Raw genomic sequence first — 14,312 nt, 5'->3', positions numbered from 1 at the left:
ACAATGTTCTGATTAAAATAATACTTATTTCAAACATATAACAACATTGTAATTAATAATAATAAAATGATTCATTATTATAAATAATAATTATAACATTAAATTATCGAAATTAATTATGATATATAAATATTATATAAGTTTAAATTTGTAAGACCTGGGAGATTTAAACCAGCCTCCACCTGTTAAATCACATTTAATGCACTGATAACCTTCTCTGATTTCATTAAAACCCACTGAATTTAACTCTGCAACTTCCGCCAAGTGTCACCAGGAAAGAATTGAAGTCAGAAATGGGGTTGCAAGTGTCGACAGGAGAGACGCACGTTCGTGTGGACGTGGGGAAAACAAAATGAATTTTCTGAAAAACCCTTCCACTCTCCTGCACACACCTTCTTCCTCCCAAAACTCAGATTTCATTTTCTCCAACTTCTCTCTAAAAAGCCTCCATCTTCTCTCTTCTGTAACTTACTGTTCTCTACTCCGATCCCATTTCAGAGACCGTAGAAGAGATCCCGGCGTCCTAAGCTTTCCATCAAACCGAACAAGCTCACGTCCGTACCAGATTTTGAAGAAGATTGGACCAGTGGCGTATGAACTTGCCTTGCCTCCTCAACTATCAAATCTTCATCCAGTCTTCCACGTTTCCCAACTCCGGAAGTACATAGCCAACCCCTCTCATATATTGGAGTTGGAAGACGTTCCACTACGCCACGACCGAACGCTGGAGTTGCAACCAGTGCGTGTGGAAGACAGCCGCACCAAGCTATACAAAGGAAAGGACGTTCGTCTAGTCAAAATGGTGTGGGACGCGAAGACTGGTGATTCAACGTGGGAAGTCGAAGATGCTATGAGGGACTTGTATCCTCATTTATTTCCGGGTTAGTACTAATTTTCGAGGTCGAAAATTTTTTTTTTAGTTAGGGAGAATGTAAGACCCTAGATATTTAACTCTGCAAAACACCTGTCCAATCAGATTTAATGTGATTAAACCACTCTGCCAAGCATTGAAAAACGCACCCATGCCATTACTCAGAACATTAAAAATCCACTCACACTCTCTGCCACCCATCTGCCATGTGTCATGCTGGAACCTTCTAAAAATCAGTAGTGGAAGACAGGTGTCCGCGTGTGAATGAACGTCCGTTTGACTTGGGAAAGAGAATTTAATTTTCTGAAAACACTCCTTCCCATTCTCTGCATGCATTCACCTTCTTCCTCAAAACTGATTTCTCCATTTTCTCCACCTTCTCTCTAGAACCAGTTCACCTTCTCTCTACTGTAATTCATTCCCTTCTCCTCCGATTTCATTTCAGAACCGTAGGAACGTTCTCGGAGACACGGACGTTATTCTGGACCAAACAAAATTAGAATCTGAGCTGGTAAGTACTCTTCTCTAGTAGTTCGTCTATTAGGGTTTCATGCGAAAACAAGTTCTGGGTTCATGCATGAATTATATCTGAGTCATCTCTGATTTTGGTGTTTAGATCAAGTGAAAGTGTTTAGTAAAACTGAGGGTAGAACGCTGTTAGAGGACGCACCATACCTTGCTTTAGGAAGTTCGCATACTGATCCGGGTAAGGGAAGCTTATATATTTAATTTATACTTGTATGATTTTATGAAGGCAGGATCTGGGTTGTCTGTATGAAATATATGTATATGTGCTGTTCTGGATCTGCATGAACGAACCCTGTTGTGCTGTATGAATATGTTTTCTGTTGGTTGAAATGCATGTTGAATTGGACTCGTATGAAAGATGTATGACTATAGTATAGTTGGATTTATTAATGTGAAGAAAGCTGTATAGTATGTAAATTAATGTGGATATGAAATTATAAAGTATGTATCGTATGAGAAATGTTAAAGTTAAGAAAGTTGGAAAAAAATCTGGATATGATAAACTCTTCCTATGATAAAATACGCTCGTCACCGTATGGTCTTATACCGTTCGGTTTTTCCTGGAAATAACTTAGACTGGAATTCTTTCATTTGGAAAGAACTCCGCTCGAGAACGAGAGTCCCCATTTGAATGTCTGAGTGTTCGTTCCAGCTCAGCTATATATAAATACCATAAACTTTAAAATACGTAACGTTCGGTCTTATACCGAACGTTCGTTCAAATTAGCGCTCGGTCTTATACCGAAGCGTTCGTTCAAATTAGCGCTCGGTCTTATACCGAAGCGTTCGTTCAAATTAGCGCTCGGTCTTATACCGAAGCGTTCGTCCTAAATAGCGCTCGGTCTTATACCAAGCGTTCGTCATGATTGGTGCTCGGTCATCTACCTAGCGTTCGCTTTAATGTAGCGTTCGGTCTTAAACCGAACGCTCGTCCTTATTTTTGATTCCTTAACGAACGTAAATCGCGTTCGTCCAAAATACTTAGTAAATGAATGTTGGCGCGTTCGGTCATTAACTGGCAGCCTCCCCTTTTAAACAAAAAGTTCCTAATGTAGTTAAGTATTTATCTTGATGTATCTTCGTACAAGTTGAGTCAACCTGACCTCTTGGTACTTAAAATATTCTGAAAAAGGGTCTTATTATTCTGGAGTCTTTTTGATTATTACTGGGTCCCGCTAAATCTGGTTTTAACGTTCGTCCTCTTCCTTCCGAGAGTTGAACGTTCGTTTTATTAAGAGAGTGGAACATAGAATGAAAATGTGATAAATATGAAATGTTAAGATGTTCAAACACTATATTAAATGGTTATACGAGTATGGGATTTGAACGAGCGTTCCAAGGAGGAACGTCTCAGATATGTTAAATATTAAATTTGGTAAAGTATGACTGTGGATAAGTTAAGACTCGCTGTCCATCCTGATATTCAGTGATTACTCTTCTCACGTAGAGAGGGTAAGTCATGCGTGTGAATGGCAGGAGGTCCTTAGTCCATAAGTTAACATGGGTGACGTAAGAACGGACTAACCTCGAGTGGCAGCTGATTAGGTGTATCCCGGTTATTACATCACTCGAGTGCAAGGACGCTTGTAACTACACAGATCATACAGTCCGGACGGTCGTCATAAATATATATATATATATATATATATATATATATAATGTTACATGATTGTTATATGTGAAAACTATGTGCTTGTGTGGAATGATATGTTTATTGTATGTGATGATGTATAACTTAAATTATATAAGCTTACCCTTTCGTTTTCCTTTGTTGTCCATCGTATCTGTACGTTCGTCCTGTCTTGCAATGATCATCCGTGTGGATGTGAGCAGAAGGCGAGGCCACTCTAGAGGACGTCATCGAGGAAGAAAACTTAGTTGAAGTAGAAGTGAAAGCGGAGCAGTAGGACGTCGTTCTTTCATTTTGATTAGAGCGCTCGTAGATGTTTAGATTGTAAATGTTAGCTTATGAGGACGTTCGGTTATTTCTTTTGTAAAACCGTTCGTTCTGATTTAATTCCTGTTGTTATGATACACTCGTTATTTTGTATCAAGGCCGTTCGGCTTTTGAAACGTGTTTTTCTGTTAATTGTAAAGACTGTTCACTTTACTGTTAATTGTAATTAATTCTGACTTATGGTAATTACTGTATTTTGGGACGTTACACATACCTCCACAACTAATTATTTTAATGCTTAAAAAAATCTCGTATTGAAACTAATATAAATAAATTAAATTAATAAAAAAATTCAACCCAACAATAAAGCTAGAAAGTGATTATACTACGTTAATTGTTTGAGTTTGGATGGTGATTGGAACATGCTTACATCCACTTCCCGATCATGTTGTAAAACATCGAGTTAAGTTGCCTATACTAATTTTACTGTAACTTGGGTTAATTCTTTTATTGTTAATATATATAAAAAAAAACCATGGATTACAGGAAAAATCTATTGACCTAACATATTATAAGAGAAATTATCTTGATTTAATTAATGTTTTGAGTTGAAGGATTGAACTAATTGAATTTAGTTATAACCAAAACTCACATAACTCTACGAATTCAACTCCTCCTTCAACATTCTCTTTTATTCATCGCTTCTGATTATTCCTTTTTAAAAGTTAAACAGTGATGTGTTGAATATAGTCTTAGAATTCCGAAGGAGGTGTTATTTGAAAAGTTGCAAACGGTTTTCAGACTGATACAGTATCCGCAGTGCTCATTCAAACGCGCAGATGACAAGGAATCAGATACAATATTAAGTCACTTCTATTACCTCTATTTACAGCTTATGTTATGATAAAAATATATATAAGATAAACATATATACATATATTCATTATTAAGACAAGAGTAGGTGAAAAGACTAATTTTTTTTTAAATATTTAAAGTATAATTTAAAAGTAATAATATGATATTAAACATAAAATACAGATAAATATATTTTTCAAGGAGTTCAAACAGAGTTCTATAATTATTCTAAACCTAATATCTATCTCTTCCATGTGAGTTCTCTTAAAGCATGCTAGAAAAGATTGAAAAGATATAATGAAAACTCTGTTAAAAATGTCTTTCAATCAAAGTTCAAATTATGATGTCTTAGTGATTAAACAGGTGGGAAACGGAACTTGGTTATTAATTGATAATTGATAAGTTAAAATATCTATTAAAAATTAACTTTAATAATTTGTTATAGCTTAAAAATTGAAAAAGAAAATCATTGAAAAAAGAAAAGTAAAACATAAAAGGAAGATAAGGAGATAATAGAAATCACGCTCCAAACAAAACAATATAGATGGTAAACATGAAATTGCAAATCATCTTCTTTCAACCATGTTGAACCGTGTACTGTAACTATGTATAAATTATATTAAGAAGTGAAATTAAAAAATTTAATGGTGTGGTTTTAGAGAAAATCATTTGGATGCAAAATTAATTTGAAATATGCAGTAAATTTGATTGTTGTATTTTAGTTATTATTTGCAATTTTTTTCTGCAGTAAATCAATACTGTTAGTATTTTAAATTAAGAAATTAATTATGCGGAAATAATTGTTCAAATATTTACGTCATCATGCCTATTTTTTAATCTTATATTTAAAAGACTTTGTAAATATTATACTGAGATGTTTGTATAACATTCTATGTTTAAACTCGGGTATCTTACATATATATAATACTAGTAGTATTTTAAATGATGGATGTTTTCGATAAATTATTAATCTTTTTTAATAGTTTTACTATTATTCGGCTATTGTTTTAAAATTTACAACAAAAAAAATTGTGTTTGCAAAGAAATGTTTCTATTGATCCGATTGTTCGAATTATCAAACAATATATCAAAAACTAGTCAGCAATGTCATGGTAATTTATAGTAGGACTTTGGGAAACGAATTTCAAGAGTGAAATGTTTGATCGAATGGTAGATAACTCAGTGCACATACATTCAGCCAAATATCATTCCACATCCAGGTTTTGGATGTGTGAAATCTTTTCCCAGTCTTCCCCTACTTCTTTCTGACAACGATGTTTGAGTAAAGGGCAGTTACCCGAAATTGAAAATTGTGAAATTGATTCGGGAAGGCCCTCCTCCGGTAAGCTTTCGAGATTGGGGCAATCACGAAGACTCAGTTTTTCGAGAGATGAGAGTTGACGAAGACCCTCGTAGTCCAATTTTTTTAGATTTTCAAAACAATAGATGCATAGAGAAGTAAGAGAGAGGGGAAGCAAACCTTCATCAGGAAAACATTCTGCATCCACGAGTCCAATCCACAAGCTTTTCAGGGTATTGGCTCGCAAAGCTCCTTTCAATGAGCCAATAAGTGTGGAGCAGCAATTCTGGAGTTTCACGAAATTTAGATTTGATGGCAAACCTCCGTGAGGGAACGACTCAAGTTTTTGACAATCATATATGCTTAGCCTCATGAGAGATGGAAGCAATGTATGCATGCTTTCAGGCAATGATTCAAATTTTGGGCACTTTTCGATTGTCAGATACTTGAGATGATTATGACGGTCATCCTGTGAGATCATCTGCAGATTAAGAAACCCTCTGAGATTAAGCGCACTTAATGTTGGGAAGAAATGTAGAGGAAAGGTCCACGGAGAGACAGATTCATCACTGTTTGTCTTCGAGTGTGAATTAATGTCTAAGACTTCAAGAGAAGTGAAGTGCCAAACAATTTTCACCATTGATGCTTCCAAGTAGTCCCCGTCTATTTTTAGACGTTTCATTGTAGGCCATCGCACTTTTAGAGCAGTAACAGTTAAAGCTTGATCACAATGAGAAATCTTTAGATCATTTAAAGGAACAAGTTGCTCTGGCAGATCTCCTTTCAGCTTGGGACAATTACTTATTGAAAGACGTTTCAGACTTGGAAAAGCACCTCTCACAGCTTTACACTCCCATTTTTCCAATTGTTTCATATCAGAGATCTCTAAATTTTCAAGGGAATTAAAGGAAGAAGAGTTGTTCCCATAAAAATCAGCATCAATACTCACTATCCCATCAAGTCCTCCAATCTTCAAGTCCTTTAGATCTTTCCAAAGTCCAAGTGGAGGTAAACGTTGGCAAGACTTACATTCCTTAAAGGCTAAGGACACCATCTCCCATGATGAATCTTCTAGTAACCAATCTGGAAATTGTGTGCCTCCATAGCTAAAGATTGATAACTCCTTTAAGTTTTTGGAAGGTTGCAATTTGTCAATTACATCCTCTTCTTTTTTTGAATCAATAGGGTTATCTTTCCTCCTTGAATTCCATTTCAACTCTAGCTTCACAAGGTGTGTATTATTCTTCAAATTTGCTTCTGATGCATCCCGGGGTTTCTCAATTTTCTCCAACTCGTCAATTGATAGGCTTTCATGAAGGTTGTTTAGCTCTCCTAACCGTTGAATACCCAACTCGCTACTACAGCCAACGTTAAAGGAACTCATCTTTAGTTTAAGATTCTTCAAATTTTTCAAATCTGGCACCTTTATCACTTTAGTCTCTATAAATTCAAGGCGACACAAAGTGGTGAGTGAATTCAAATTTGAGGGCAACTCCACCAAATCGCCACAATAATTCAATTTCAGTATTTGCAAGCGGGAAAGTGAACATATGCTTTCAGATAACTTTTTTATGGCAGTACGAGAGAGGTCTAACGAACGAAGATACTTAAGATTGCCGACACAGTCAGGTACCTCTTTAAGGTCAGAACAATGAGAGAGGGATAAGATACGCAATAAGCTAAACATGGCGAACAATTCAGGTATCGATATTTTGCAATTCCAATAACAGGGAAGTTGATCCATGCTCCTACCTGTTGGCATAAATGTACGTAACCTTTGTCTTTTGTATAAAGTTCCAAACCCTTCAAAATGTCGGTCGTAACCAAGTTCAAATGAAAAATGACGAGTTACTTCTTGTATTTTTTTTGTTTGATCAATATTGCCCCTGAAATATATGCCTCCAGCAACATATTTTGCCAAATCATTTAGAAGGTCATGCATGACAAATACTTCTTTCTTTTCAGTTAATGGTTGAAAGAGGGACCTTGATTTTAAATCATTGAAGTATTGTTGGCAAGCTTCTTCCGGACTCTTACTATGTTGATGACAGTGTAGGAAATTTTCAGTCATCCACAACTGAATCAAATCCTCTTTTCTAAACTCATAATCCTTAGGGAATAGTGCACAATAAGCAAAGCAGACCTTCAAATGAGATGGAAGGTGGATATAGCTCAATGCTAAAGCGGGAACAATATCACAACGCTCTTGGGAAAATTCCCATATTTCGCTTTGTAACACAGTTTCCCATTCTGGAACAGATGATTTGTTGTATAATAAACTTCCCATTGTTTTCAAGGCAAGAGGTAATCCTTTACATTTCTTAACAATCTTGACATCAATCTCATTGTACTTCGGATTTGGTTTAGTATCATCATTTCCGAATGCATGTTTAGCAAACAATCTCCAGCTATGTTCGTACTGTAGTTGCTCTAGGGAGTGTTCCTCTGACTGCATGATACTAGCAACTTCCTTATTACGTGTAGTGACAAGAATCCTACTCCCTTGGGCTCCGAAAACAAGGGGCTTTTGCACCTCTTCCCATTTAGATTGATTTTCATTCCAAACGTCATCCAAAACAATAAGAAATTTTTTCCCCGTAAATTTTTCTTTCAATCTTTTGTGAACCATCTGTGTATCTCTGCTATCATCAGGTGATCCAGTAACATCCTCAAGAATTGCTCTTGATACCTTGAAAACATCAAATTCATCTGAAACACAGACCCAAACTTTGACTTCAAATTTATCCTTATTCATGCTTGGGTCATTGAATAAATGTTGGGCAAGAGTGGTCTTACCCACCCCAGGCATTCCCACAATAGAAAGTATAGACAGGTTGTTGTGAGTGTTAGATGTGAGCCACTCAAACACAAATTTTTTATCATCATCTCTGCCATATATAACACTTTCATTTGGCAAATATGTTGATCGTAATTTACTGACCCATCCTGAGACCCCAACATCATCAGCCTTTTTCAAACCTAGAACATGGCTTTGTGTTGCAAGATCTTCTAGGTCTTCAATGAGTTTTTCCATCCTTGATTCAAATTTATTTTCAAAGAAACTGATAAAAGAAGAAGTGAGGGGATTGCAAACCTCTTTAGCATCATGATCTATTTCCTCCAGGAGATCCTCTGCATCATACACGGCATCTTTGGCTGCGAGAAGCCAATCTCTCACTCGCGGATTTGTGAACTGTTTCTGTTCTGCATCATCAGCCACAACATCAATGGCCAGGAGCTTCCCCTTCAAGTTGCTTATCTGTTTCTTTTTACTTTTATTATCTCCACGAAATATGCCCTCAAAACGAGAAAATAAAATGTCAAAAGTCTTCTCAAAGAATTTGGACAGAGCAGCATCGGTAATCAATTGAACAGCCATGGTAGAAAATGGGGTGGATGAATGGGAATGAGTGAGTGCTGAGATAATCTAGATGAACAACTATTTAATGGAAGATGGATACAGAAAAACGGAATATGCAGATGAACGGAAATGAGTAAATTGAAAGAGAATCACAATCCATTGAATAATGCAGTGCAGAAGGTCATTTTGTTCGAAGACCATAATAATCAACCAATAAATTTAAAGTCTTCCCGTCAACACAAATTTACACAGCTGTTTTCCATCAATGAATATTTATTTCCATCATATTTATTAGAGTATGGTAGGATGAGAAAAGTTTACCTTCATTTAACACACGTAATAAAAGATAAAATAGGGTGAATTTTTTGTAGTTATAAGAAAAAAAAAAAAGTAAGAAAGGAAAGTGTTAAATAAATGTAAAAAATTTATGTTTGTGAAAGTATCATTTATCTATTCGTTTATTTATTTTTTAAAATAGGTACTATGTAAAAACATACTTTGAAAATTCAATCACTACTACAAAAATGAGTTTTGACATCCATTATTTTTTATATTTGAAGTTAGTCTAAACTCTAACATCTTAGCTAGAGACGTCAATTTAACTTCGGAATGGAAAACCAAGTAATTGTGGTTGGTTATGATATAGACCTGTTGGGTCTATTGAGGAGGAGATTCACCAGAGAGACACAAACACCAATGACATATAAGCTCAATCATATAAAGGATTAACATCACTCTGTATCCAAAACCTTAACGCAATAGGTTAATGGATCTTTCATCTTTATATAATGTACAACTTTCTCATTTCTATCTAATGTGAGACTTAGTTTCACACTTTATTCCCAAGAAGACCAACGTTAATTGATGTCTTTTAGTGTACTAATAAACGTCAATTAATAAACATCAATTGTAGCATTTTTTTAAAATAATTTATTTGTTTTTACAATTTTTCCTAACCTAGAAAACAAAAAACATCTAGCACAATATTTTATATTGAATGTTTCCAGCATAGTTTCAAGATTAAAAGTATGAACTAATAAAAACTAAGACTAAAACTAAATTTATCAAAACAAAAAGTATTAAAACTAAACTAATAAATGATATGATCCTGTCTAGGAAAGAATACAATCTTCTCTAAATATGAATTCTCAAGGAGTACATGACGAGAGGGTCGCGCCTCTCGCAAAAGTTGATTGCACGAAAATAATGCAGTATAGACTAAGAAGTGACTCCTAGATCGTCTCTCAAGGATCAATGTTTATGGTTCAGTCTCAGATTAAACACGAAGTGGGGGGTTTTGAAAGTTTTGGATGCGGAAAATAAAATTAAAACTGGAAATTTAATAAAGCAAAATTAAAAATGTTGAAATAAAGTTTAAAGACTGTAAAAACAGAACGATAAAAAACGGTAAAAACGAAAACGGTAAATTCAGAAAACTGTAAATTGCAAAAACAAATAAACTTCTTATAGAAATTAAAATGTGCAATGAAACTTAAAGGAAATTGATGTGAGCAGAAACTTGCAGTGACAATAATTTGATCAAAGCTTTAAACGTTCAGACGAAATTGCAAACGCAAGGTAATTGCTGATGAAAGTAGAGTTTTGACAACTGAAAAACACACTGGAAATTAAATGTGCAGATTGAAATTGTAAAACAAATTGGAAAACATACTGGGGAACAAATCCAAAACCTCCCCAAAGGGGAGGTGGAAAAATGAAAGCAGAACGTAAACTCTCTCCTAATTCCTACTCCTAAAACTCTAATGAATCTTCACTGACTGCCTGCTGCTCTTTTATAACCAATTCTCTGACCAACTCCCGTGGGATCCTCTCTCTCATTCAGCATAGTTGTTTTGTCTTGTTCTCAATTGACAGCCTGAATTCCTTCCCACTTTCACGTTTGTTTTTGTCTCCCTCGTAGGTTGGAGACTTTCTTCAACTCTTAAAGGTGCCAAAGAAATAGGTGGGCCCTCCATTGTTTGTCTTCTTCTTCAAATTGTTCCCGTAGACACACTTCTTCCTCATGGAAATGGTTTTGCAGCCGTGGGTTCCCTTCCTAGCTTCTCCATACGTTCCTCTTCTTTCACACGTTCAACTCCATCTCCTTCATTCTTCCAAGCGTGAACCAATGGAGAAAAGTGAAGACATCTTCTCGGTGGTGGCTACTGCTCAAGGGCCGAGACTTCTTCTCCTCCAAGTGTTGCTCCTTGTGTGCTTTTCTTCCAGCCAATGAATCTCCCACTGGATGTGAAGGAGTGTTGGACGTTACTGCAAGGTGCTGGACACAAGCCGTGATACCTCTGCTACATGCTTCTCCTCTTCCACTTCTCCAAACTGAACCAGCTGTTGCGTGAGGAGTAATGGAGTGCTTGATGGTGGTCTGCGTGCATGGAGCTGCTGGACTTCAAAGAGCTGGAGCGTGAAGTGCTGGAGTTGCTTTGAGTGGAAAAACACCCAGAGTAATCAATATTCTGCATGAAGCCAAAGTGAATGCCATCTCTTTCTATGTGGGCCGTGTGATGTGTCTTAAAGGAAGAAAATTCCTATTTCATGTAAATTGCCGAGTGATGTTTTCTTTTTGGTCATGAGCTTTCAAAACGTGGTCCCCTCCATTATGTGCTTCTTCTCCATATGTTTATATGCTTTTCCAATTGTGCAAACCCGTGAACTTACTTGCAATATCTGGTCCCTCCATTCACGGCCTTACTTCATTCTTAAACCAAAGAGAAATTCTCCAATGGTCCTAGGTGGCGCGGCTCCCACATTCTATTCAAAGCATATAATGCTTGTCTTCAACAAATTCAGCTCTTGCACTTTGGGGTTTTTGGACGTGAATTTTCACCATGGTGGTCCCCCTCCATCTCCATTGTATGCTTTGGTATTTGCTTACCAAAATGAGTTTTCCTATGGGTCAATAACCGTGAGCTCCACTCTTGGATGATGACTTCCTTTTCTTCCTTCAATTAATTGCTAACGTGCTAAAGCCATGAGGGGGCTCTCCAAGCACTCTTTTACGTGACAATTAAGAAGATGTGGCAGCCCATTTATCTTACAAGAGAGCTGTAAAACCGTGAGCTGCACTACATGTGGTTCCCTCTATTCTAAAATTCACACTTTATGTGCATTGTGTAATTCTTGCTGCACCGTGAATGGCCGTGTGGTTTATATCACATTTATCTTGAAGTCCCAAAACATTTCCAAAATTTTCCCTGCACTCAATAATGTAAATAATTAATCTCAGATAATTAAAATTAATCAAAATAAGAATTTCTGATCGAATTAAGCATAATTAGCAAAAATAGAAAAATATTGGACATTTAAGCACAATTCCTGATTAATTCTAGTACAATAAACTAAGTGTAGTTGAGAAAATATTGACTCATCAGTACAACAAAAAAAAACCAAAGAATAATGCGGAACAAGACAAAGATGGGGATACGACAATCTAGCAGATTGATAAGTCAAGTGAAGATTCGCCACAAAGATATTAATCTTTTATAAGAATCAGAGTTTTAATCCAAGAACCAAAGAATCCTCTCTAAAAAATGCAAATGCATATATTATGATTCAAAAGTGTCTACATATGTATTTTGTATCCCTGTATACAAGCACAAAATTTTAAGACACCTAAGAAACTCCAAAAGAAAGCCCAAAATACATTAAGCCCAAAAATAATTCAAAAATTAAAAATAAATAGAAACCAATTATTTTCCATTAAAAGAAAATTGCAAATATTTTTAATTTCCTAAATTATTTTATAACTATGCTTCAAGCCATGATCTTCATGTCTCTTAAATTTCAATCTTCATGGAGCATCATGAGGCTAAAGGAGATTTATTGTTCTAATTGTTTTCTCCTTGACCTTCTCTTAGGTCCTTTGATATGCAAAGGCTATTCCTCAAGTCGTCTTCTAAACAATCAAGGGACATTCCTCTATTATTCCCTCCTTGAAGCGAATTTATCCCCAAATTAGTACCTACATCAAATGGAGTCAAATCATTAATTTTTAAATTAGAACTTTCTCCATAATCATTAGGTAGATGTATAATGTAAGCATTATCATTAATTTTTTTAAGAACTTGAAAAAGTCCATCTTTTAGGTAGGAGCTTAGATTTCCTTTTGGAAGGAAATCTTTCCTTCCTATGTTGTACCCACACTCAAACTTTGACAGATTTAACAATGTCTTTGAAGATGCTTTAATTTTTTGTCATGTGATTGTTGCATCCACTATCCAAGTATTAACTTCCTTCTCCATTAGGAGATTCTTGACTAGCATAGAATAAGAGTTTCTCCTTATTATGTTCTTCAGTAAAGTTTGCTTTATGCTTATTTTTATAACGACAATACTTCTCTACAGATGTCATATGGAGAATATTTTCCTTGACTAGTCATAGAGAAACTTCTAGAATTTTTTTTATTTATAGAAATTTTCCCTCTACTTTTATTTCCTTCATATTCCTTATTGTGAGACAATAATTTTAGTTTTGATTGAAAGACATTTTTGACTAAGTCTTCTTCATGTCTTTTCAATCTTTGTTCGGGAGACACAATACCAATGAGATATGAGTCCAACCATATAAAGGATTGACACTACTCTCTATCCAAAACTTTCTATCCAACATAAGACTTAGACTCACACTTGGATTCCCAAAAGAAATAGTTGTTAGGTTTAATCATTCAAGAGGTCCTTTTTTTTCGGTGAGAATCTCAATTTGGTCCTGTTCTTTTTCGGCGTCTCAATTGGATCCTATTTTATGAAAATTGCAACAATTTGGTCCTTGCCGTTAAATTGAACCTAACGGTGTTAGTATATGATTGACGTGGCATGCTGAACTGACTTTTTAATTGACGTGGATATTTGTATTTTTTTAATAACAAAGAAATGGATAACAAATCACCCATCTCTTCTAACACACCATCACCATCAATCATGAAATCTGGAAAACCATTGCGACTCGAATCTGCTGTAGTTAATGCTGCACCACCATCTTCTTTGTCTGGCACAACCAAGGGATCCTCAGAATAGTCTGTAACTTTCATCCTTTCACTGAGTTCACTTCCCAGCTCATCATCAGTTTCATCATTTTGGCATTCCTTCCAAAAATCATGAAGACTCCTTTGCCTGCTTCGCTGGGTAAGAACAATGCCTTTTCCATCAAGCAATTTAATCTCATCCTCCCAAACACGATATCCATGACCCTATATAACAATCATCAGTTCAATGATACATTTTCAAGATAACCCAAAAGGATACTTACCATATACGTCAAGCAGCTTATAGGCACCAAACATCCAATATCATCCCTCTTCTGATACAAAACATAAATTTTTCCCCAAAAACCCAATACACACACATACACAAAAAAGAACCATAACATCAATAAGAAAATAAAGATGCAAACTTGCAAGTGTTAGAAGCGTACACAATGCCCCTCGCCGCTGTTCACGGCCGTCCCAAATCAAGCAAGGCCTTCGCCGCCGACCTCGCCTCCTTCATCT

At 35.8% G+C, this 14,312-nt stretch overlaps 1 protein-coding gene across 1 annotated transcript; it reads right to left on the bottom strand.

The window, feature by feature from the left end:
• Positions 1 to 5,180: 5,180 nt before the first annotated feature.
• LOC124829388 (putative disease resistance RPP13-like protein 1) lies at positions 5,181 to 9,051 on the bottom strand. The gene has a single exon (XM_088100803.1). The coding sequence runs from the start codon at positions 8,828 to 8,830 to the stop codon at positions 5,357 to 5,359; it is 3,474 nt and encodes a 1,157-aa protein (XP_087956929.1). The 5' UTR covers positions 8,831 to 9,051; the 3' UTR covers positions 5,181 to 5,356.
• Positions 9,052 to 14,312: the final 5,261 nt, after the last annotated feature.

The sequence above is a fragment of the Vigna umbellata genome, chromosome 10, assembly GCF_029865625.1.
Source record: "Vigna umbellata cultivar VRB3 chromosome 10, Vumbellata_1.0, whole genome shotgun sequence".
In the NCBI taxonomy this organism is placed as follows: Eukaryota; Viridiplantae; Streptophyta; class Magnoliopsida; order Fabales; family Fabaceae; genus Vigna; species Vigna umbellata.
Note: the sequence above shows the minus strand (reverse complement) of the source record. Positions and strands in the feature narration are given on the sequence as shown.